Here is a 25,191-nt window from a genome sequence, read left to right as displayed (position 1 = left end):
CTGGGGGCTAAGCAGCATTTCGGCACAGCTTGTGTTCGACTTAAAGAGTTTCCACTGAATTTTATTAATATGAAAAATGATGAAAACTGACGTGCATAGCAGATGCTGTAATCAAATGCTTAAGTAGCAACAGCAAGCCATTTAATTTAAAAAAATGAGACCACTGATTTACCGGTTCAGTGATGATGCTTTTGTGAGAATTGCTGTGTGTGCTTTCAACAGAAAGAGTGAAATGTAGAAGTGAGTCAGAGGCATGAATATATATATGTATATATATATATATATATTAAAAAAAAGATGCGATCTGGAGCATGAAGAGAATGAGGTTGCTGTGTCTAGTCAGTGAAGAAGGGCGAGCAGGTGCGAGTGAGACATTCAGAGAGGTGAACGGTAACTCAGCAGTACGTGTTACTTACTGGGGCGTGGATTCTTGCGCGGTCCGTGTTATCAATGAGCGAGTGGTTGAAAACAAGACATTAGTGCTTTGGTGAGCAGACACATAACAGGCTGGGAGACACACAGCAAAAGATGCTCGTCCTTGGAAAATGAATATGATTTATTTGTCAGAAAAATTTGGAATCGATAGCTTTACCGGAATGCACAAAGCAAATCACACACTACTACAGTGGTGTCCAAACCGTCCATTTTTAAGCGGCCTGCGGGATATACTAAAAATGGCATTTGCTACTAATGCATTTCTTTTATTTACTGTAGAGCTTTTCTAAATATGCAAAGAAGCAAATTAACATAAGTAGTAACAATATTTATGTTCATAACACTGTGGTGAATAAAGATAATACATTTTTACAAGCAAAAATGGTTTCCTCGACTTTTTGCTCTGTCAAGGTCCAAATTGTGAACATATCAAATAAATGATTCCCAAGATTGCTCCTGTTTTGGTTAAGAATTGAGCTGCTGTTTAGTGCAGGGGCGGCTATTTCTGGTGGGCTACAGGGTCTTTGACCACCACAAATTCTTATAAATCCTAAACTATTTCACTTAAAGAAATCTGTTCCCATAGCAGTTAAAAAAAAAAAAACACTGTAATATAGAAACAAATGCAATTGCTTGATTGATTTTGATGTGCTTGATAAAACATAAAAAAAAAAATCAAAGTGGCCGTTGCACCTCAGAGGAAAAAGTTTGGACACCCCTGCATTACTATTTCTTAAAAAATATGTGTGAATGCTGAGAGATGCTCTCACCAAACTGAATTGCCAAAGAAATACATTGACACCAACTAATGAGAATTAATAAAAGACCTGGAATTGTTTGCGTGTGTACGGCAATGTTTGGCCGACATTTGGTGTATGAATCTAATATGTACAGTATGAAGACTAACTTTAATATCTGACGAGAAATTCAACTCGCACAACAATCAAAATATAACACTGTTAATACTTTGATGTGTGTCTCCACAGCAGCCAAACGACACATTTGACACACAAGATGGCTGTCGGATCTGAAAACATTCATAAACATTGAGAGCACATCAATGATCGCAGGGCATTTCAGACTTTCACAATTAACATCATGTGTACACAAAAACACAGTTAAAACAACAACATAGAAATGTGATTTTACAACACACAAAAGAAGTAATACTATATGTTTAATTAAAAAGATTTTTTTACACAAAGCATCAGGATGCAGCTGTAATGACAACAACCACCTCCAAGCATTGATGCATCCTCAGGTCATGCTTGGCCAACTTAATGCGTGAATTCAGGTAGAAGCACAATATTCGGAGGAGGGTGCAGAATGGAGGAGCAATTCAAAGTCTGACAGCGTCTCAGCAAGGGTGTTACAATTTATGATTTTCTTCCTATTATCATGCCAACCAAACACATGCAGAGAATTTATCTTCAGCCTCCATCCGACATGCCGCAACTTCTTATTTTTTATTTTTTATCTCCTGCCGCCATGCAAGTTTGTTCAAGGTCAGCAGTGCACTGGCTACTGAAATGAGATAAAGTTCAGAGCGCCCTCCGTGCATACAGATGCCGGCAAACTCCTGTCATCGCTCTCTCTCTCTCGCTTGTGACGAGCAGCCGTCGCGCTAGCTCAGCTCTAACTAACGCACATTTTTTTTCTTTTTCAGCCAGTACCATTTGGTTTTTGGGTGAAAACAAAAGGGAAAGGGAAAAATATCTTTCACATGCCCGTACGACAAACGTGTTTCTCGTGCATATCGAGTCAAAGGCAGGCTACAATCCTGTCATGCACGTGCGCATCCACCACTGCACACAACACGCTATGGTCAATCTTGTCACCTGGAAACCTAACCATGAGGGAACAAGGTCAAATAAATTCCCAAAATGTGACTTCACACAGTGTATATACAAAAGTCTACACACCCCTGTTCAAATGCAAGATTTTTGTGATATAATATATATACCAAGCTAAATCCTTTCCAAACTATTTTCCACCATTAATGTGTCTTATAACCACCTCAACTTAGCTGAATTCAATTTTTTTTCTTTCTCAATATGTGGTTGCATAAGTGTGCACACCCCCTTATAAGTAGGATGTTCCTATGTTCAGCATTAAGCAAACACATTCAAATGCTTCAAATGGGAGTGAGCACGCACACACTCATGCATATTTATTTTTATTTCCCCCTGATGGCCCATGCCAGAATTTCCTGGAATTTTGACAGAGTGGATCGGGGGCAAGAGATATATACAGACCATAGCCGAAAATTTCTTATCCACCCACGGCAACATATCACCAAAATTAAACACTGTCCAGTGTAATTGTCGATAATGGGCCAGGCAGTGCATCATTTTCCACACACACTTTAGTTACCTTGAATTACCTAATAGCAACAATATTGACTGTCTAATGACCCCGCAGGACATAATAAGTGCACTTGTCTCTATGACAACAATATGAACCTATTATGTTATGAATATCCAAGGAGACAAGGACAAAGAGTGAGATTAAATGCCAACAAGTCTGTACCAAACCCTCCATCCATAACTACTTCATCAAACTAGTCAGTCATGTGACTTAAGTTCTACATGGACGCTCATTGCAGTGGGGGAGGCAGTATAGGGAGAAGATGAGGAGAGAGACAGAGGGAGGCGATGTGAAGGTCAGGCAGAAGAAGGACTTACTCTGAAGACATGAAGGAGGAGAGTGGGCCGACCTCCTTCGCCTTCTGGAGAGCATGCTTCTGGTTGAAAGCAGCTTCAGCTTCCTCCTCGTCCTAAGAGCGAATACAGAGTCAAATATGATTTGCCTTTTTTTTGGCTTATGACTGCAAATCCAAGAGACGGGTGGAGAATATGAGAACCTACCCCACTTTTAATGATATTCATTTTCATATTCATCAATTTTTTTATGCTGTTCTTGTATTATTATTATGACCACTGTTTATTGGCATCTACCTTAGTGAGCTCTTGTGCATTAGCAAGGTTGTCCACAGCAATGGCCAAGAAGACATTTAGCAGAGTGTCTGGTCAAACTTGAGTTAAGGAAAAACACAACAACAACAAAAACACTCCAGGCCAGTAGCAGCGCATTTTGTTGAATTTCCATTATATTCCCATAATAGAGTGAGAAGAGAGTATATTTGTTTGCCACTGAGATAACAAATAAATGGAACCAGAAACTATCCTGTTGCTTAACGCTGTTGGAACACCGAAACCTGAGCTAGGAGGAGGCGGAAGAGTAAAGGAAGAGGATACAGTTCCCAAACAACGTGAGGACGATGAAGTATATCGAAGACCACATGCCGGACTCGACTCCCCCCTGAGAGCGAATACCACTGTACATCACCTCATTCCAGTCCTCACCAGTCAGGATCTGACAAACAAGAACAAACACATCAAATGGCAGTACAATTTATTGACTAATGTTTCCCAGTAATTGGTCTGAATAGCTTTAGCATGACCGACTAGCCAACCTGAAAGACAGTCATGATGGCTGCAGGAAAGGTATCAAAGTTTGTGGGGGTGTAGTCTTCAAAGATGAACCTGCAGAGACACAGAAAATTTAGACAAAAAACTTTATCGACAGCTTGAGAATATCTTTTGAGGCTATAAAACATAACGACATTAAACCTATTCTAAATAAAATATTTTGCATTCAAACTATTAAAGCACCATTATGTCGTCATATCACCTAAAAAAAAATACATATATCAAAATGATCTCAATGCTAAAAAACAATAACATTGAGGTATATGTGGCTTTTTTGGTCTATTTCTATGATTCTCGCTTAAGGTGCTAGAGGTCGGGGGTTCAAACAAGATGAGCCCCTGTTCTATCTACATTTAGTTTAAGACTCTTCAAGCCATTTCACACCTCACAACAGTTTGGGTGTGAAAGGATGGGGCTATGCTAGAAGTTAGCATGTGAGTGGTGGTAAGTCCACATGACTGATAACATTGTAATTCCTGCTATCAATTGTATCTAGATATCGATATCGATAACAATATGAGCAATACTTATTTATCTTAAGGATACCACAGCTTCGGCAGTGGCTTTGTCATGAGCGGTAGACAGCGTGAAAAGGGCTAAACTAGGGCTAAACATTTACTACAGCGGCTCGTTGGTCTAGGGGTATGATTCTCGCTTCGGGTGCGAGAGGTCCCGGGTTCAAATCCCGGATGAGCCCTTGCTTTATAGTGAGTTGCTTTGCTGATAATTTACCGCACTTGGTAAAATTTGGGCAAAAAGTGAGAAAGCGGCTTCATTGGGGGAAATTGCACTTGACTATCTATACGTGACTTGTCTTTGGTGCGAGAAGTCCAATGCAAAAAAAATCTTATAATTTGCTGGGCTACAAATGGCACGTCACTGGCTAAATGTAGTTCTTTAGTCTTGGGTATGATTCTTGCTTTAGGACTTGCAGATGAGTGCTTACTTTACTTGATATTTTGGCACAGTCAAGCAGCTTAAAAGCTATTGTGAATCGGGATAGTGAAATCAGGTGAAAGAGGTCACCTCAAAGCAACAAGGAATCTACCAGGGTTCACCAATTCCAGTCCTCGAGGTCCGGAGTCCTGCAGGTTTGAGATGTTTCCGCCCACAAGCACATCAGATTCATATAATCAACTCATCAGCACGCCTGATAACGATCCTGATCTTTAGTATCAGGTGTGTTGGTAGGCGAAAACATGTAAAACCTGCAGGACTCCGGACCTCGAGGACCGGAATTGGTGAACCCTGGAATAGACCATCCCTGTTAAGTCGGATTTAGCTTGTTTGAGGCGTTTACATGGAGCATTTTTCCTTCTAATCGGAATACAAGGCTATTGGGTTTAAGAATAATTTGTTACGTTGTTGCTTCAGTGCTTTTGTGTATCTGGGCTGTAATGTCCCCTGCCCGATAATCTCTCACTCTTAGTCGTTGTTTATTGTGGATTCGTGCGACTGTTTGCTGAGTTTTTTTTTTTTTATCCAAATCCATACTGTGCTCTTTTCTTACAGGAGCATACACTGGGTCTGCTTTTCATCTGCTAGGCTTCCCATTCTGTCTCCCTCCGTTGGTTATTGTTTTTAAAATCTCTTAGACAGATTGTAATTATATAGTGAATTTTGTTGCTCTATACATGAGTAATTATGTATTTTTAAAAAAGTCAAAATTGCACATCAACAGCTAAACATGGTTGGTCGACTCTTCTGGTATGATTCTTTCTTTGGATATGAGAGCTCTAAGGTTCAAAGAGCCCTTACTTTACACCGAGTTCAAGGCTCTTTTGTTTGCATTCATCAAAAAAAAAGTTTAGGTTAGTTTAGGGTGACTTTTTGTGACTGATGTTTGGTAAAGATGAGTAAATCTTTGGAAGCAAAGATGGACTTCTAAGTCTTACCTGCCACCGAAGAGTTGCATGCCCAGAAGAGCAAAGACGACAATGAAGAGAAAAAGGAGAAAGATGAGGGAGATAATGGACTTCATGGAATTCATCAGCGACACCACCAGGTTCCTCAGAGATGCCCAGTACCTTAATTTGAAATCAAACAGTTACGCAAAGTAGGAATGGGTCAAGTTTGTATGTCAATCGCCTTGGAAAGAAGCACTAACTTGGTGATTTTGAAAATCCTTAGCAGACGAAGAGCACGCAGGACGCTGATCCCAAAGGAAGTGCCTGGCCTGAAGACACCCCAAAGCACTTCAAAGATGCTGCCAACAATCACCTGTGGATGTCAAAGGACAGGAAATGAAGATTTTGTAGTAGAAGAGTAGGGATTGAGGAGAAAGAGATGGTGGCACTGACGCTGAAGTCGAAGCAGTTGAAAGAGGAGTGGAAGTAGAGGCGAGGGCCCAAGCTGTACATCTTCAGGAACATCTCAGTCAGGAACAGAGCAAGGAACAAGAACTCTGCATAGTCTGGAGCAGCAACAGACACACACAGATTAGCATAATGAAATGATTTCACTTTCCTTTCTTTTCTTTAGTCCTTCCTCGGGTCTCCTGGCAGCCTCACGACTCTGGCTGGAAGTGTTCGGTTTAGGTGAACGGTATAGGATTTTTTAATAGGTTTTTAGGTGAACTAATGAATACACACACACACACACTGGCACGCACGCACATATACATACCCACCCACATACAAAAAAAAAAAAAAAAAAGAGAGACCAGTGATGATGACATGTCAAATCGGTAAAATTACCAAATGAACAATACTGAGCTCTCCAGGGGAAAAAAAAAAAAAGTATAATGAAATGATGTGGTCACTTCAAAGGCCTACTCTGGCACTTACCTATTTGTAATATAAATATTTTTTCCACGAAATTGTATTCATTTATTTCCAACATTCTCCTCATTTCATAGTGTTCTTAGCGGCACTGCTTCCAATTATGTATGTAGATGTTAGATTTTCTGCCCTATGAGATTGTGGTATCTTTTGTGCTGCCATGTCACTCTAATCTGCTTAGAGTAGAGCATAGAAATGTGACTACAACTATATTAGCAATTTAACTGTTTTTTTACCAATCAGATTTAATATTCATCCTCCTCCGTTAATAATTGCCTATAGGTGCCACAAGATGGCAGCAAAGGACTACAACATAAATCATGACTCACACAGAAAATTGGACAGCCAGAGTGGCTGGTTGTGGTGAACAATAGCCACACATAGCGTGTTGAGAGCCACCAGGCCCAGCACCGTCCAGTAGAAAGCATGCGTTTTCACCACGCGGCGGATGGAGATGCGCAGGAGGCGCTCCTTGCGGCGGAAATACACGGCGGGACCTCGCCTGCCCCTTCTGAAGCTCTCTCTGGCCATGGGGATACCTAGAGGGTAGGTAGAAAGAAGCGCCGGTGCCCTGCTGCTCAACTTGAGATGAAGACGGTCACCTAAGAAAACCGGCAAGACGTCCACTCACCCACTGAGGAAATGTCGCCATATTGTTCGTCTACTGGAGCCTGATGTGGCGACTCCGTGCCTCTCTTTTTTATAGTGGTGGCCCTCTTCAGCACTTCACATGGAGCAGTTTTAACACAACAAACAGATCAGTAAAACAATTGTATATGCAGGTGCGGAAACAAGCCTGTACGTATCATTACACAAATACAGGAGTGAGTTTACAAATGTAACATTGCAGCCTTTAGAATAATGCTCAGTGAAAAAAAGAGCAACCTTTCTATTCAATGAAATCACATTTTCCTTTGCCTTTTAATTGAGAAAATATAGTTGTCTAAAGATTATTCTCAATAAAAAAAAAAGGAGGAGAAAAACACAGAAAATTACATCATATGCATTTAATTAGTTAAAGTGATTAATGAGTGTACTGGTAATAACATTTCATAAATAATGAAAAATAATGCCCTTTACCATCCAGCACTTTTAGCACTAACAACAAAAATGAGCTGAACAGAACAGAGAAGATTTGTTCCAAAGTTCAAAAACAGCACCCACGCCCTGAAAAAAACATCTTCTTTGAACACCTTCATGCAAAACAAGGCACACGCATTATCAGAAGATGCAACCCAACCACAAACACAACGTGACAACTGACATTAAGGAACGCATATACGCATGACACCCTAATGCCAGTATAGTTTTAGCTGAAAGGCAAAAGTTCTTTCAAGCTCATTTGCATCGCAGTAGAAGGAGACCAAAACAACAATACTTTAATGTTCACTTAATGATCCAAAACAGCTGAATGCCATTTAATGATCTCTCTCATCGCAGACCATGCTCCGAAGAGGCTTGGCAGGCCATGCATGTATTATTCATTCTTTTCATTTACAATTGGAAATAAGTCAATTAAAAAACAAAATAGAGACTCATTATTTTTTGTTATATCTAACACACACATACACACAAAAGAAAAAAAAAATTGCTTGATTTTTCACAATTAAAATCTTGCCTCAGAACAAAAATATTTCAAAAGAAAACCCAGTCACAGGAAGGAGTTTGATTTTATTATTTAATTGGTTGTGTTTATATGGACCTAAAGTTTCTTAAGGGGCATTAGCAAAAAAATATGTTAGCTTTAGCTATCACAATGAATTTGGACCATGGCTAGGATCCAACAAATGCATATACACATTCACAGTCTAATCATGAATCTACGACGGCGTATTAGGGCTCCGTATAAATATATATTTTTAGAGGGCGGGGGCAATTTTCCGAGAAAAAAAACTGGCAAAATTGCCACTTTGTAAAGTCACAAATTTGCGAGAAAAAACTCTATAGTCTAATGTGAGGATTTGTTGGTGGCTAATGGGACACTGTTTATAAAATGAAAAGGCAGGATGGAGATTGATTCATTCTTAATTTCAACTTTATACTCGTCATACACGGCAGCTAGAGCGACAACACTTCCTGATCCCCTATCAGCTGACTAAGCACTAACCAATCACATGCTAGCATACTTTAGGTAAATGCAAGTGAATGACGGAGAGCAGCAGATTCGACAAACTTAGATACTTGTACAATAAAAATACTAATGAATATGTAAATAATAATTCTGGTAAAGTAAAATTTCGCAAAAGTTACGATTTTTTTCTTGCAAATTTGCCACTTTATAGTCTCAAATTTACGACTTTATAAAGTGGCAAATTTGCGATTTTTTTCTCTCTCTGAATATTGCCCCCACCCTCTAAAAAATATCTATTTATACGTGGCCCTAATACGCTGTCCTAGATTCATGATTAGACTGTGAATGTGTATATATATTTGTTGGATCCTGGCCATGGTCAGACAGCACAAGCTGAGCTTTCTAGCGGTATATTTCCAATGTTACAATGCGTGCACAGCCGGCTTCCAACAGATGTCGGGACCTCGTAAAAAAAGGTTGCACAATAGCGAGTGCATTCACTTGTTTAGCACTGTTAAACCAAGATAGCATTTAGCATTAGCGGAAAAAAAATCAATTGTGCAATCGCTTATCTTTATTGATGCTCATTACCAACTTCCAGATCACATCAACACAACCAATTAAATATTAAAATCTGTCTTGCGGCCCATTTAAAAAAAATGGGTCGCAGTCTTTTTGGTGCTTGATTTAAAAATAAGCAACAAAATAATGAGTCATTTTTCGATTGTCAACTAAAAATGGAGAGAACGAATGACACACAAATCCATGCACTTGTTTGAAGGTGAGTTCTCATTCAGTTTCACGAGAGTCGACGTGCATGCCTGGGTCAATGTGATGAGTGCGATTTGACCTTTTGGTGCTGAAGGCGTATATAATTATATTCCATCCTGTCCTGATGCGCCCTCCTCATTTTCCTTCCTCTATTGGTGAATATACTTCACAATATTTGCTTGGGGACTTTTTTAATAGGCCACTAATCAAACACAAGCACACGCTGTTTGCTTAAGGTGTGAAACACACACTCGCCATGCACAAGCACTTGCATTCCGCTTATTCTTTCCAGACTGGTGGTTGTCAAGGCAACAGCAGAGCGCCACCTTTCTTTTCAATCAAAGCATTCAGAGCAATTGCGTTCATTCTCATCAAAACAGCTGCTCCCGCTATCTAACAACGCTACAAAAGTTGCTCCCGTGAATGCGTGCACATGTGGCAAATGGCGTGGCGAAGTTGAAGAGGCAGCGAGCAGATGAGAGGAGGCTTGCTCACCGTAGGCGCCGCCTGTGCTCCACTCAGGGAGCCTCCTGAGAGCTGCCAATCAATCAACATTTAATAAAAGTCCTGCTGCTTCAGTGAGGAGGAAAGGTCACAGTCATGAGAGCAGCAGCCTGGCTTGCCATTGGCTAATGTGCCAAAATGACCAAAGCAAACTTTGTGCCACTGGTGGTCTTGTAATGACACGTAAGTGCTATAAACAACGGCGGCTCAGCATTAGGTGAAGATGACGCATGTTATCTTCCAGTACATAATGGATTTTACATTTAATAAAGAGCAGATTGCCTAAGTAGGAGTGGCTGTCAAGGAGGCTGATAACTCATATTTGGAGCCGATATTCATTTTCAGTAAAAAGGGGGGTGGGGGGATTGCATAAAAAAAAATATATATATATATATAAATTCCATTCTTAAAGCATATGTTTATTGAACACGTTTTCAGATTGATTATTTCTTGCTTCTTTTTTTAGTCTTAGGCAATAGACATCTTTTTTTTTTAAATTCGAGCAGAAAGGTTCATAGGTATGCCTTAAAAAGCTACATGAAAACTTAAACAAGTAAATACGGTGGCTCCCTATTTTTGTCTACTGTAAATACATTTTTAGAAAACTTTAAGTAACCGAACTAAACAAAAACAAATGGTGCAGAGGGTTCACAGGCTGATCAGCATCTCTTGTAAAAAAAAAATAAAAAATAATTTTTAATAAATAGTTCCCGGAGGTTATCGGCCGTCAGATTTTTTTTAAATTATTATTTAAAAGCCAATACAGTACTGATATCCACCAAAATGCTGTTTATCGGCACCAATAATCGGCAATAATTGGTCTACTATGTAATGCAGTATATGACTTTATGACTTCAACAAGTTATTGAGATGTACAGGTGCATCTCAATAACTACCTGTACGTTGTTTTCGGAGCGTAAATCTTAAAATCACATCACTAAGTGACAAGACCGTAGTTTCCTGTTTTGCTACTTTTATCCAGGAAATTCATAACAACATATAACTGAATAATTTGACCTGCTTGCAATGTAATCAAATAGAGATCATAAAGAAAGGAAATAAAAAAAGGCAAAAATGTAGACTTACCATCAAGGGCTGAGGGTCCGGGATTTTTATTTTCCTCTGCAAGCATTACCTCCTCTGGAAAATAAGAACCACAAGCAAACAGCAGGTCTTACATGATACACGTTTCTAATCTTGTTCAATTGAGTTGGTTTGTCTATAATAAAACCGCTAAAACTTTTTTTATCTTTGTGATATAAAACTGTGAGCAACGCCACCTGCTCTGTCGATCCAGGCCCGGTAACCGTTGAGCTCTCGCTCGATCTGCTGCTGGCGTCGCAATTTCATGAAGGCCCTGCGGTTTTCCACCCTCTCCCTTTCTTTGGCGAACTCGCTGCAAGATCAAAGCACAAAATTACTTCAGTTACTTTTGTTCAGCGAGGACTGAAAAGTATTTGGAGGAGATTTGAAGTGATTTTGTAGCAAAGGCACATATATTGCCTACACACATAAACTCTCCCCAAGGTTCTTTAGAATTGAACGTTATGTACAGTATTGTTGATCCCTGTGTAGTCGTCACATACAGTGGAACCTCGATTTAACAGAACTGGTACCAACGGACTTTGGATATAACAGAAGTTAGTGTTAGTTAGAGAATTGACTGCAATCAACAGAAAGGAGCCGTTTCTCAGTTGGCATTCTTGTCCATTCTTACATCCTTGTTGTCTTGCGAAACATCACCAGTCGAGGCCCAAGTACTGTTCCAATCAAAAGTATGTATAAACCTTGATGTTGTTTTTGCCGGCTAGCTTAAACCCAGCATGAATTGCGGTTTAGCTAGGAAATATCCCAAGATTCAATTTGTGCTGCTATCACTTGGGGAAGTAAACAGCCATTCAAATTTACAAAGAGACTCACCTTTTAGGAAGAACCATACTTAGCGAGTTCACAAAACCATACTCTGCGTTTATCATATTACGAGAATAGTCCACGTGGTTCACACATACATACAGTATACAGAAGACTAGAGCAGGCTCATGTGTCTACATGGCGGCCATATTAGCAGGGGCGAATGTCCCATGAGAGATATGGAAAACAGACATTAGCTTTAGCTTAGCGCGGCCATAGGTACGTAGCTGAAAAGTAGCATGTTGTACTCACCATGTAGTACTCTACACATCTCTGTATACATTTGTTTTGGTTTTTTCTCAAGCCCTTATCCATGGAATCCAATTGTAGCGGAGGTGAAAAAAGGAAGCGTGCTAACATAGCGGCTCTTGAGAGTCACCAGCGATGCCACGCACCAGCAAGGTAGCCTTTGGATAAACTTTCAAACATTTTTCCAACAGTTTCAAGCCTTTTTATATTTACTAATATTGTATACCATAATAGCCATTTTTAGTACAAAGTACAAAACAATATTTTGTACTGTACTGGGTGTTTATTTTAATTTTATTTTTATTATTATTATTATTTTCTTCTTCTTTTTATTTAAAATAAATAAATAATAATAATAATAAAGTACTGGGTGTTTATAATGTATAAAACAAGTCCTTCAATTTAACAAACAATTGGCTCAAACATCTCTTTCTTCAAATAACCTGATAAATCAAGGTTCCACTCCACAATGTCGGGTTAGGGTTAGGGTTAGGGTTAACCCTAACCCTAACCCTTGCTGCATTTTGTTCACATTCACATCGGCATATATAGTTTATTATATATTTGCGTATAGTTGCCACTCCACTGCTGTTAGTTAGCGTTGCTGGTGTTCTCAGTTGCTTACTATAAGATATTTTTTTAAACCTACATTGCCGACTACTTTTATTGTTGTTCTCATTTACTTCTCCATGTATAGTAACTATTCATATACTGTTTGGCATTCACATCCACATATATAGTATTTATTATTCAAGCACAATCGCCATATGCATTACTGCTTCTCATTCTGCTCAGTCCCATTGTCAGGGGTTGTAATTATGCACATTGACGTTATTATATTTACCGTATATATTTACGTACTGGGACACAGTAGAGCAAGAAGTGAAAAGTATGCGTACCCAGAGAGGACTCCAAGCACCAAGTTCAGGACAAAGAAGGAGCCAATGATTATAAGCGGGATGAAGTAGAGCCAGTTCCAACTGGGACCCAAGGCATCGTCGGCCTAAGGCGTAAACACACATCAGAACATAAAAGGTGTTTAGATTCAGGCGGTTGCTCATGCTTTGAGATTTTGTTTTTTATTTAGCTGTTTTTGATGCATAATCAATCAGATTCAGCACATTATCAAAACATCATATTGCCAATAAGACAATACTGCATCCTATAGCTGAAGAAACGACTGTACTTTTTTTTATGTTGTTGTTGATGTCCAATTAATAAGTATGCAACTACTGTTCTTTTTCAAACTCTCTCCCTAAAGAAAAATGAATACAAATTTGAGTATACCGTAGACGACTGATGACAGAATTGGAACCATATCATTATTTTAATTAGTTTTGTTTAATGATTGCAAACAACACCACTTCCAGTTGAACTTTCTTCCGAAAACAAAAATAGCCAATAACAGAAATAACAGCATGGACTCAAACGTTGGTTCCAGTCTCACATTGTAGAGCACAGTGGTCCATCCCTCCATGGTGATGCACTGGAAGACGGTGAGAACAGCAAAGAGGATGTTGTCAAACTGAGTGATGCCATGATTGGGGCCGATCCACGTGTCGCTGCAGGCGTATTTGGCCGGGCACTGCCGCACACCGCACGGGAACTCATACTCAGAGGAGTCCACCGTCTCGTTTTCTGTAGAGGTGCAGATGCAAAAAAAGAGACTTAAAAAGTCTACACACCCCTTTTCAAATGCTAGATTTCTGTGATTGGAAAATAAAGAGAGTGATAAATTATTGCTGCTCTATAGAACTGTTCAAAATTCCCTCCACAGGTAGCTGTTGAATGCATATATGATGCGGTGTGTGCTCATTCATGCGTACATGATTAGAATAATGCTGCTACAACCAAAAGTGTTATGTAAATATGGGTGACAGAAGGTCACTCATGCATAACACACGCCCATTACGGCAGCCAAATACAGCTCAGTCATACCTCTTTGCATTTAGGTTGCGCAATGCTGTTTACAGCTAGAAATTGCAAAATGACTTTTTCCATCTCTACACGCTGATGAATTATTCATGAATTTTCCAACTACAAATTGCTCCCTTTTGTTTCATTCATTCCATGAGGGCGAGGCAGAAGATGATTTTTTTTATTCTCACAGCAGCCAAAATTAGTGCTAGACAGAGGAAGAATCTTAAATCACAGTAATATCAGGATGCCACTGCTTGGTTCTCTCAACTTGATTTACAGCATCATTGTCCTGTTCGCATAAAACTGGGACATGATGATTCAAGTATGCATTGGTTCCACTCAGTGGGAAATGCCTCCTCGAATGTGTGTATTAACAACTTCATAAGGCACACCTGAACAAAGCAAACACAGGACTTGTTGGCAGTTGCAAAACAAAGACCCGTTCACAATCAGCAGCGTGTGCTCCTTCATTCTGCCACATCGCATCACGTCGGGGTCACCAATGTGGTAGAATGATGTATTGCTGTGTTAGGTAAGATTGTGTGTTTGGGATGTGCGTGTGCTCTATAGGCTAACCCAGAATTCCAGGCTGCGGCGTGCAGGTGTGGTGCAGTCTGCCGCTGTAAAACTCCAAGCCGATGATGGCGAACATGAGGATGGCGAAAAAGAGCAGCAGGCCAATCTGGAGCAGGGGAACCATGGCCTTCATTATGGACTTCAGGACTATCTGCAGACCTGAGAAGAGAGGGAGAATTTTTTTCCCCACAATGCATTTCTATGGACATCAATTGTACGCCACTTTTCACTATTCACCGGCTGACCTCTATCCACTCTTATTTTGCTATGTTTTACAATCAAGGTTTGACAAAAAAAACTTTCCACCCAAAGAAAATTCAATGTTTGCTACTCACTGGGGATGCCCGAAACCAGTTTGAGCGGTCGCAGCACCCGCACTGCCCTTAAAGTCCTCAGGTCCACAGATTTATTCATGTGAGCGCCTGCTGCCGCCAGAATCCTTACCAACAGAGAGAGAGAAATGTGAAAACAAGAACACAAGGCATGAATGTTGTGATTTCATGCAAAACGCGGATACCCTCAAACGCACGCGCAGTGTCGGAGAAGGGCTGCGGTGCTCTGATATGGAGCATGAGGACGTGAGGCTCTGCAGCCGTAAACAATTGGGAGGTTTTTCGAGGTTGCGTGTAGGAGGATATGCTGTGGCAAGTGCTAGTTTAGGGCACAATAAAGAAAGCGGCTCCGATGAATGCCCGCAGCCTGAAGCCACATGAACCTCACGGACACTGTCACACATACGTACGTACACACAGACAGGGAGTTTTTTTTTTTTTTTTACAGCTAGACAAAGCCGTTTTTTTTCTCTCTCTCTCTCTATGTGACATTTACACCTCACACTGGTGGTTCTCTGTCCACTCTAAAAACTAGGGCTGCGCACCAATTGGTGATGACTCAAATTGAGATAAGAATTGGCCGGAAAAACAAATGATGAAGCAAAATTTCTGGATTTGGGTTAGAACGAATCATAGCATATCGCCGTTTGTACTAGTGTCACAGTAATTTTTAAATGGAAACACGTGCGACGTATGTGGGAAGTGCACTTAGCACTCTTCGAGAGCGACACCCGGAAATGTTTAGTGAACATTTGGGTTATTATCAACCCAAATAGCGCATTGTTCGTGTTGGGTCACATTTCGAGGTTGTTTTGCTGAGAGTCAAGAAGCTGTTGAGTCAAATTAACAATGGATTGGTTAATATGGGTGATATGTGAGTGTAATGACATTTTAGGGTCAAATTAACCCATTGTTGAGTTACCCAAGCGCAGATCTGAAAAATGTGAAATTGTCATACGGTAATGGTCAACAACATAATTTTCAGCATTGTGGAATTTTTCATTTTATCTCATTATTATGGTCTTTTACTACTAATCTTCACCAGTGGCAACCCATAGATTTGGTACCTACATTCAGTGGGGATTTCAACAATCTATGTCTCTTATTACCACCACTATTACACCACAATTACAGAAACCATTAACACTGGTTTAAAAAAATAAATAAATAAGTTGACTAAGTCAAATTAGTCGACCACAAAAAAAAAATTGCCAAAAAATCTTTGCCCCGCGTGTTGGCTGGCATCATGTACATAAACTTCCATTCTATTGTAGGCTAAGCTAACTACCCACAGCCTATTGACATCCTCTATTGGTAGAAAAATGATGTAGTCAATGATGTCTCATTTGCCACAACGATTATGTTTACACCAGATGCCCATCCCGACTCAACCCACCCATTTTTATCCAGGTTTTGGACTGCTAGTGGCTGGGAATTGGGGTCTAGCATTAAGGGTGATTGTTAGCGGTTAGCCAATCAGTAATCTCAATAATCGCATCAATCAGCCGAAAAAATAACATAGTTTATAATCTACCACCGCTAGTTGGAACGTACTGTATGGTGTTTGTAGACGAGATATGTTAAGATGAGGAAAGTTGGAAATGTAAAGCAACTTTGCGGTAAACTGCAATAAAGCTAAGCTTAGCTTAACATAGCTAAGAGACACGTCTGTTATCAACACATCACTCAGTAGAGATTGAGTGTGAGTGCAGTGGCATGATTGTTGTGAGAAAATGTACAAGAAATATAATTTAAGAATTGAAGGTATTAGTTGATTACTATATTAAGTGTAATCTTTGCGTGTTCAAAAATAATTGAAAAATGAGATCTGATGAAGAAGCCTTCTTTGCAAAGAATTTATTTTAGGAGCTCCTAAAAGACACAAGAGAAAATGCTTACATTCTAAGGTGATGTTAAGCCTCGAGTGTGCCAATATGAAAACACACAGTCGCTTTATAGATGAAAAAAGCATACTCCTCCTCTGAGGCTGGACAAAGGGTTAGTAATTATAATAGACAGACAAGTGATATACTGACATGTTTTACTCCAACTCCCCGTCCAAGCCGGAAATATATGATTAGACAGGTAATGCCATGAGACCTAGACTCCCTCAGCCCAACAGTGTTATCTACATGAGAACTTGACTCCCATCACATTCCTATCTCACCAGCTGGCAGGGAGTGAAAAAGTTCCAATATACTTCACAACAACATCATCAGTTATATTCATTACAATACACAGTTATATTCCAATATATGTTTATAAGTAAATTCATAAACAGTAAAAATATAAATTGAAAATGTTAAATGTCTTCAGAATTTAAAAAAGAATGTCATTAAAAGAAGACCAGACTGGACTGGAGGTACAACACATCAGTTCATAAGTCACACAGGGTGTGAAGGACTGAAATAGCTCATCATCATCATTATCATCATCATCGCCCAAAATATCAAAATGGAATTATCCTCATGAGCTTCACACCTCCAACTATCCCCCTGTGGAGTTTCCCCTCAGCCTCATTTGTACCCAAGCTCTTTATCTCCCTCTTGCCTTCCTCTTCATCTTCTTGGTCACGCTTTCCACAACTCCCATTTGTTGTCATGTCATCCGGCACTTGCTGCACGTCTCTCTTTCTCTCACGCCTTTCTTCACATCATTAGGCTGTCGTATCTGCTCTTTAGTTGTTATGGCGACAAACGGCGAGGGGTTCTAAAAATGTCACCATCGTTTAGTTCAGTCAGTCAGTGGTCGGGTGGATCTGACTTTGAACATCCACCAAGCTAATAAAATCCGTTATCTGCTGTCCTTTATTAAGCAAATATGTTTATGTACCAGGGAGTTTGTTAGTGCAGGACTGTTGGATATTCTGTGTCAATTAAAAAAAAAAAAATACGACTAACCTCGCCATTACTTGTGTGCAATCATTAAGTGCGACAGCTTTGCCGTCTGGAGCTGGAAGTCTGACAACAGACAGTGCGACATGTAAATAAGCCAAGGGAGTAAAAACACACGCTTGGATTGGCACAAAACAACTTGGCTCACATTTTGTGTCCTCCCTCCTTTCCTCACTCACAGGCTGTTCATTTATTTGTGCTCTTTTGTGTCTGGCAAAATAGAAAGTAAGATCCAACAATGTTTTATCCACAATGAGACAATCACAATAAAATTAAATTGCTGCCTTGTGGTGGCCCTGACTCGCCAACCAACCATCAGTCTGCATTTTCCCCCATTAAACTCGTACACACTTTCCAAAGCCAAAACAGCATCTGTAACTGAAACTATGTGATATTTCAACTGTAATAATGCTCACTTGTGAAAAGTTGCCTTTCTAGTTTAATCCTTGCAACAGAGAAGACTGATTACGTGCATCTAGCAATGAATGAGGTCTGAATATGACAGTTACACAGATAAACAAAAAAATCGGCCATTTTAGCTCAAAGCAGCCATTCTGCAAGATTTCCACTTTTAAGTTTGTAGCGCTTCATTATACTGAGACCAGTTTAGTTCGCTCATTATTTCATATTCCCGTGCCAAATTTTACGTGTTGAGTTTAATGAACACTTAATGAAAGCAATTAAGTGTAGACATAAATGACAGTTGAACACTCATTGTATTATGATGACCTTTAAAATATTAAATGTCATCGCTTCATTAGTGGTCCCTCACAGACATTTGTGTGAAAAGTTGTGGTAATCAAGCGGGGGGGTCATGTGCTTCGTGAGGTCTACGAGGCTGCCCACTAATCAGTTCATTCTAGGGTCGAAGTGGATATGTGGGTCGAAACCAAATTAATTTCCTCTCAGCCTATTATGTTTACAAAGCACATCATAAAAAAAGGAATGTAATGTAGTTGATTAATTTGATCCAGGTCAAACTGTCATCATCATAAAATGATTATGGTACAGGTTTGTTATATAATATATTGTACTTGTTAAACTGAGAGCTATTATTTTATTCCGTTCTTTCAGCTGAAAACTTTCTCATCTTACTCGACTCCCCTCTTGCTCTGGTGTTCCCCAGGGCTCAGTCGTTGGTCCCATTCTGTTTATAATTGTCAGTAAGTGGGGGCTTTAGGACCCAGATGCGGGAAGGCAGGGCAAGGAGGCAGAGGTGCAGTCCAAAAAGACGTTTTAATATCTAATCAAAAAAACCTAACTTCAAAATACAAAATAAACTGAACTAACAAAACATGAAGCTAAACATGACAAAACAACTAAGGCGAGACTAACAACATGACATGGATCCTGATCAGGCGAAGATGTCAGCGTGACGTGGCGAAAGACTTACGACAGTTGCAACAGCAAAAATGAACCGACACAGACAGGGGGGAGACAACCGACTAAATACACCAACACTAATGACATGACAAGACACACCTGGCTGAGGGCACTGATTGGATGACACATGAGGGTAATGGGGAAAGGTGGACACAATCAGGGTTGAAACAGACACCACACGAGGAAGGGCAAGTGACCAGAAACGAGAGGAGTCAGACTTTTCACAATAAAACAGGAAATGACAAGACAAGGGGAAAACACAAGGAAAACATGACAGGGAGTAAACAAGACTGAAAATAAACATGACAATAATTTGCTTCCATACATTTGGCTATATATTCCGCAAACACAACATCCACTTCACTGTTAAGCAAAATAGTTATTTATTCCCTACAAATAATATATTTTTGTTCATCTATCTGTGTGTGTACATTATGCCAGCAGAACAATTAAATGCTCTTTCAATAGAATATACAATTAACACATTTACCTGTTTCCATTCATACAACAAAAGTAATAGCTTTGTGTTCAACTGGCATCTTGTGTTTTTTTTTTCTAATGTAAAATCTTGAACCTGGCTCAATAAAAGATGAGCAATACTGGTCTGAGGCAGCACACACTGTGGTAAGCCATGTCACACCTGCCAGCCGTGACATGTCAGGACTCATGACGCCTCCACACGGCGTAGAGAATCTGTTGGGACAACTGCCTGACTGTGATAGTGACAACATTGTGACTTGTGCGCCATGGGAGACAAACGCCTTAGCTACCGGATCTTCAGCAAAGTAAGGGACAAAGAATTATTCGTACTTTTCACAAAGAATGGTGCAAAAGGAAAGATTGGCTTTGTGGATTTGCTTCGATTAACTGGCTGTTTCACTTTACATGGTGTTTGGCATTGCTATTGCTATTGCTAGCTTGATTTTGTGAGGAATTAGGCTGTTTTACAGGGAGATAGTCCCTTTATTAAGTTTTTTCGGGCGTCCTGGTGCGGGTTCGAAATTGTCTGTTTCCCGTTGTACGGCAAATGGGAGGCGGAGTGCACTGCAACGTTTACTGTGGCTTGCAGACCACGCATTGGCTGTGACGGTGGCCCAGAACTTTAGCTGAATGGCAAGTGTTGAGCTGCCGCACCAGAGGCAAAAGGTACGAACAATAAATAATTGCTTTATTTTCTACCCATACAGAGGAGGCATATGTTAAAATAGTTGGCATCTTGTATGGCATCTTGTATCTGAGTATCAAATATCTCGAGGTCAGGCTGAGTGTCCTCTTTTTTTGGAAATGAAAATATGGTCACTCTAGGATACGTTGTACACTCGCCTGCCGACACACACATTCGTAATTGGTGTGTGAGTCTCAATTTGCGAGCTCACTGCCCGTCACTGCTCACCACCCACAATATGAAGGTGCAACTGCACATGATTTTGTAAGAGCGAAATCAAATACTCTGCCTTTACAAAGATTATATTTAAATTTTAATGACATTGTTAGAATTGTATTTGTCATTATTTGCAACTTAAGTGGTGGAAATAAGTTGGACTAAGTTGGGCACTGTATGTCCTGGGTACCAAAATACACAGCCCACCACTCAGTAACCCAATAAAACTCAACATGAATTAAATGTATCATACTTTTATGTGGCAAATGGTGCTCATAACAATTTCCTTGCACCATTTAAATATCCACTGTAAAGCAATACTTCAGTGTGTCATAAAACCATTTCTTGAGGGCAATTACTGTGAGCATTTATAACAAAACCCTGATTAGTTAAACAGACCTGAGACAATTTATGCTGAAAATCTGCTCCTGAAGTCCCCAAAAACTTTTAACTGCTATTATGCAGAACATCCCATGAGACCTCAGTTGTGCGAGCATCAGAATATAAACACTGTGGGCTACATATTCATGCCTAGTGCAAGTGTAGCGTAAATTGTGGTTTAATAATAGTGCGCATAGGGGGAGTTTCCTTTCTTTTTGATATTTTAGCAAACTAGAAACTAGTTCAACTAGACCCATATTCACATGTTCAATTATTTTTGAAAGATGTTATGCAAAACAAAAACGCTCCGTGTGTCAGCAGGCAACAATACTGTGGAATTAAAAAGCACTGTGACTGTAGTTTTTTGAGAGAAAAAGAAAATAAATCAAATAGAGCAAATAAGAGGCACACTGCAATATATATGTTTACTTCCCTGTAATCTATTATTAATTAACAATATGTATTGCAATTGATTGATTAGATGTTTATTCATAAACTTCAATTGGAGGTTGTAACATATTTTGAATTAGTCTTATGTTGCTCCAGGTGATGTCCTTCCATGCTTAACATACTTGTTATTGTGTGAGGCTCTGAAAGCTGAATAAGGAACGCGACAGTCTACAGGCAGCACTTGTTTGACTTTCTTTCTCCAAATAAAAATACTATAAATATTATAATGGACTGACAATAAACAACTTGAAGCAAGCACACTTTGCCTTTTTTTTCTTTTTGCCAAACTACAAAGAATTACGTATAGTAAAATTATGCTGTATCATTTCATTTTTGACTATTTTAATGTCCACTGTTAAACTATGAAAATCATGTGTATTTTATTGACATGTCACTACCATGTGCCCCAGTGGCCTAATGGATAAGGCACTGGCCTCCTAAGCCAGGGATTGTGGTTTCGAGTCCCATCTGGGGTGTTTTTTTTTTTTGTGGAGAACAGCATAGCGCTTGTAACATACCATAATATTTTTTTCAGCTGCAAACTCAAAATTGTGACTCCATTGCCTTCTTGAAAATGCTATCTCTCTCCTTGCTCCTTTGATATTTTTCATATGATTGAAATGTGACATGGTGCATACATGATGTCTCCAAATTGTAAAGTCTCAGCCTCCCTTTATGCTGTAAACATGTAGTTCTCTTCTTTATTTTTAGTTCTTTAATGTACAGTTGTTTGCTGTGTGTCTTTTTATAGGAATGGGGGTCACCTCCTCTTATTTGTTAATGATTTTGTCCTGCACACACGAAAGAACACGGTGATTAATTTTTTTTTTTTTATCCCTATTCAAGTGTTGTCAAATGTTTCCACTACACTTAAAACACAGTTAACTGCACTATCATTTGTGATAGTGAATGATAAGCGTAAGTGAGATTTCACTGAGCTGTATGAGAGAAAAAACAACAAAAACTATATATTGGACTAATGCGTTATTTCTGAAGCATTACCGGCTTTACTGTATTACAGCAGCTTTTACTAGTTCACATATACAGTAGTGGTGAATGTCTTCATTGTGTCTGCATGACTGTATTATACTGCCCCCTGGTGGCATTAATGGCATTTCCAACCATTTCAATGGAAAAGGATGATTTGAGATATGAGTGTTTTGAGTTCCAAGGTTGGCTACAGAATTAAATTCATATTTCAAGGCACCGTTATGATCCTGGGTCACCATGCAATAACAGAGACGCAATTATCCTTAGTGTACTGTCACATCGCTATTAACTCATTCACTGGCATTGACGGCTATAGATGTAAAAAATTAATTTCAATTACAATTAGTTTAGCATTTTTTCCCACTTTTTTTTTAACAAGAGTATAAAAACCTAGAAAAAAAATATTGTACATTTAGAACAGATATATAAAATGTGTGATTAATTGTGAGTTAACTAGTGAAATTATGCGATAAATTACGCAAAAAAAATGAAGCCCCTAATTTTTAATAATCTTTTTTTTTAAGAAAAAAAGAAAAGATTATTAAAAATTAGGAGCGTCAAATGTTTTAATCATAATTAATCGCATGACTTCACTAGTTAACTCTTGATTAGTCACAAGTTTTATATCTGTTCTAAATGTACAAATAAAAATAGTTTAAATGAATTTTTGACGTCTATAGCCGTCAATGGCAGTTAATGGGTTAAAGAGTAGAAAAATGAAATTGTTGTTTTAATGTAGCAAAAATGAATGCAAATTCAAAGCGCAGTTTCACTGCAATTGAGTTGGCTCCCAGCCTGCATGATGGCCACTTTCATCTCACTGCAGCACTTCATCGTCTCTGGTCACAACCAGACGAGACTGATGAGACACGAATGCCTTCGATGAGCTTTGTTTCATTGCCCACTCAGCCGCTTTGTGGTAGCATGAAGAAGAGGGGGCAAATGTGGACGGCGAGCTTATCAATTTCCTCAACACCGCCGCCTTCGTTAACGGATTGATTCTGGATCAAAGAGCGACGTCACCCACCAGACACAAACACACACACGCCGTTGTTTTACACTCGCAGTTCCACTTGGCAAAGAGGTTGAATGCGATTATGATGGCAAGGCAAGATATGCGCGCACTAACTGTGCATCATATTGAGTAGGGAAGTCAGTGACAGCGTGACCTAGGGCGGGGTCCTCTGTCACCACGGCAACAGCTCTCGGGGACATATGCATCCCTGCTGCAGGCCGCCTATGTCATCAATTGATCCGATGATAGAAGGGGAATACGATTGGTGGAGACAGCTCTCCCTCTCTCCTCTCCCTTTTCGCTTTTTGTGTGTGTGTGTGTGTTACTCAGTGTTACAGGTGTATGACTGCCAAGCTGACAGAAGGCGTTGCTGGCCCAAAGTCACGTAGTAGTGCTCCATTTGGCACACGCACTGTATTTTTAACCGTCGTACTGTATATTCCTTTTCCTATGTGATCGTGATAGGCGCTTGTCATCAACTGCTAAAAATCTTTACATTCCTTGGAAATAACATGAAGCAAATTTTTCCACATAGTCTTTTACTCTGTCTTGCACAGTCCGGGTGACTTAAGCACGCGTTGGGCGTCTCCTCCTGCCAGCTGTTATCGTTCTAATGGGGGCCTTGTCACGGAGCAAGACTGCAAAGGTGCCAATTAGCATGTAAGATCACGCATGGACACATTTTTCAGCATTTGCTCTTGCTTAACCTCTTTTTTCCCATCTTCACATTGATCTCTTTATTCATCTCTTTCCCCCTGTCATTGCCTCTCGTGATATCACCAGATTTTTTTTCTGCAGCTTCAACTATTAAAAAAAGCCATTTCTAGGAGTCGTCTATATTTTCTTGCCTCCCCCTCACTCGCCATCTGTGAAATATACAGCACCCCATAAAGCAGGGAGGCATCTTAGAGAGGAAATGGTGGCCCCCAGTGTTGATACAGTAAGCAAAGGCTTTTGGCAACACAAATATTGTAATGTGAGTCAGGGGTTTTCCGCTGAGAGAAGGTTATTTTTATTTTTATGTCTCACTCACGCAGGAATATAAAAATGTACTACAATGTTTAATCAGGCTGGGGTTTTGGCTGCATGAGTCATATATTAAACCTTCAATGAAACTAGATTTAGTTCAGATGAGGTAGCTGATATTGGAAGCTGGCCCTTTTACACTTCCTGTAAAGGCTGGCAAATTAAAATTGTGCTCACATTACTGTCCTGTCGTCATATTTTCATTATATAAATTAATACTGCGAGTACATTACTAACATCATAAAAAAAATTTAAGGAGCCATTTTGTACCTCTAATTAGAATTTTTTTTTTTTATATATATATAAACCATGGCTGAGGAAAATAAAAAAATAAAATGTCTTTCCCTCATTTGCCAACAGACAGAACTACAAAGTTTCAGAAGTGACACAGAATTAGCAACATTTCCAAATGTTCTAAATCCAAAACAATTCAACAATTCATTGTACATAGAAAAAAAAAACTTCAACGATTCATTGTACATTGGAAAAACAAATAACAAAAAAAAAAAACAACTTCAAACCAATAACATTAAGTTCATCCATTCCAAATAAGGCCTGCTATGAACAAAGCAGCGGTGGCTAACGCTAGCTTAGTATTGCTAGCGCTGCTATTTTGTTAAAGCTAGACATC

General features: G+C 39.5%; 1 protein-coding gene and 2 non-coding genes across 10 annotated transcripts in view; 2 read left to right on the top strand and 1 right to left on the bottom strand.

Annotated features, from left to right (window-relative positions):
* cacna1ea (calcium channel, voltage-dependent, R type, alpha 1E subunit a) overlaps nt 1–25,191 on the bottom strand; it is a 109,293-nt gene that overhangs the window by 40,089 nt on the left and 44,013 nt on the right. For 5 of the 8 annotated variants that reach the window (XR_013296350.1, XR_013296349.1, XM_077583181.1 and 2 more), the window contains exons 6-21: nt 15,044–15,147; nt 14,709–14,867; nt 13,660–13,850; nt 13,112–13,215; nt 11,333–11,448; nt 11,139–11,192; nt 10,044–10,085; nt 7,338–7,430; nt 7,036–7,245; nt 6,227–6,339; nt 6,034–6,146; nt 5,822–5,953; nt 3,911–3,980; nt 3,693–3,810; nt 3,393–3,460; nt 3,120–3,211 (exon numbers count right to left, since the gene is read on the bottom strand). Coding sequence is in view for 6 of the 8 variants with exons in the window: in XM_077583181.1 (XP_077439307.1) it covers nt 3,120–3,211; nt 3,393–3,460; nt 3,693–3,810; nt 3,911–3,980; nt 5,822–5,953; nt 6,034–6,146; nt 6,227–6,339; nt 7,036–7,245; nt 7,338–7,430; nt 10,044–10,085; nt 11,139–11,192; nt 11,333–11,448; nt 13,112–13,215; nt 13,660–13,850; nt 14,709–14,867; nt 15,044–15,147 (1,779 nt within the window). In the remaining 2 variants the exon portion in view is untranslated. Of the gene's footprint in view, nt 1–3,119; nt 3,212–3,392; nt 3,461–3,692; nt 3,811–3,910; nt 3,981–5,821; nt 5,954–6,033; nt 6,147–6,226; nt 6,340–7,035; nt 7,246–7,337; nt 7,431–10,043; nt 10,086–11,138; nt 11,193–11,332; nt 11,449–13,111; nt 13,216–13,659; nt 13,851–14,708; nt 14,868–15,043; nt 15,148–15,237; nt 15,246–25,191 lie in introns of those variants that run through there. The other 3 variants (XM_077583182.1, XM_077583185.1, XM_077583186.1) reach the window with 2 other exon arrangements.
* Nucleotides 4,552–4,623, top strand: trnap-cgg (transfer RNA proline (anticodon CGG)). Its single transcript has one exon. It is a non-coding gene; the product is annotated as a tRNA-Pro (tRNA).
* On the top strand, nt 21,933–22,005 carry trnar-ccu (transfer RNA arginine (anticodon CCU)). The gene has a single exon. It is a non-coding gene; the product is annotated as a tRNA-Arg (tRNA).

The sequence above is a fragment of the Vanacampus margaritifer genome, chromosome 13, assembly GCF_051991255.1.
Source record: "Vanacampus margaritifer isolate UIUO_Vmar chromosome 13, RoL_Vmar_1.0, whole genome shotgun sequence".
Taxonomy (NCBI): Eukaryota; Metazoa; Chordata; class Actinopteri; order Syngnathiformes; family Syngnathidae; genus Vanacampus; species Vanacampus margaritifer.
This window is presented reverse-complemented; position numbering and strand designations above follow the sequence as displayed.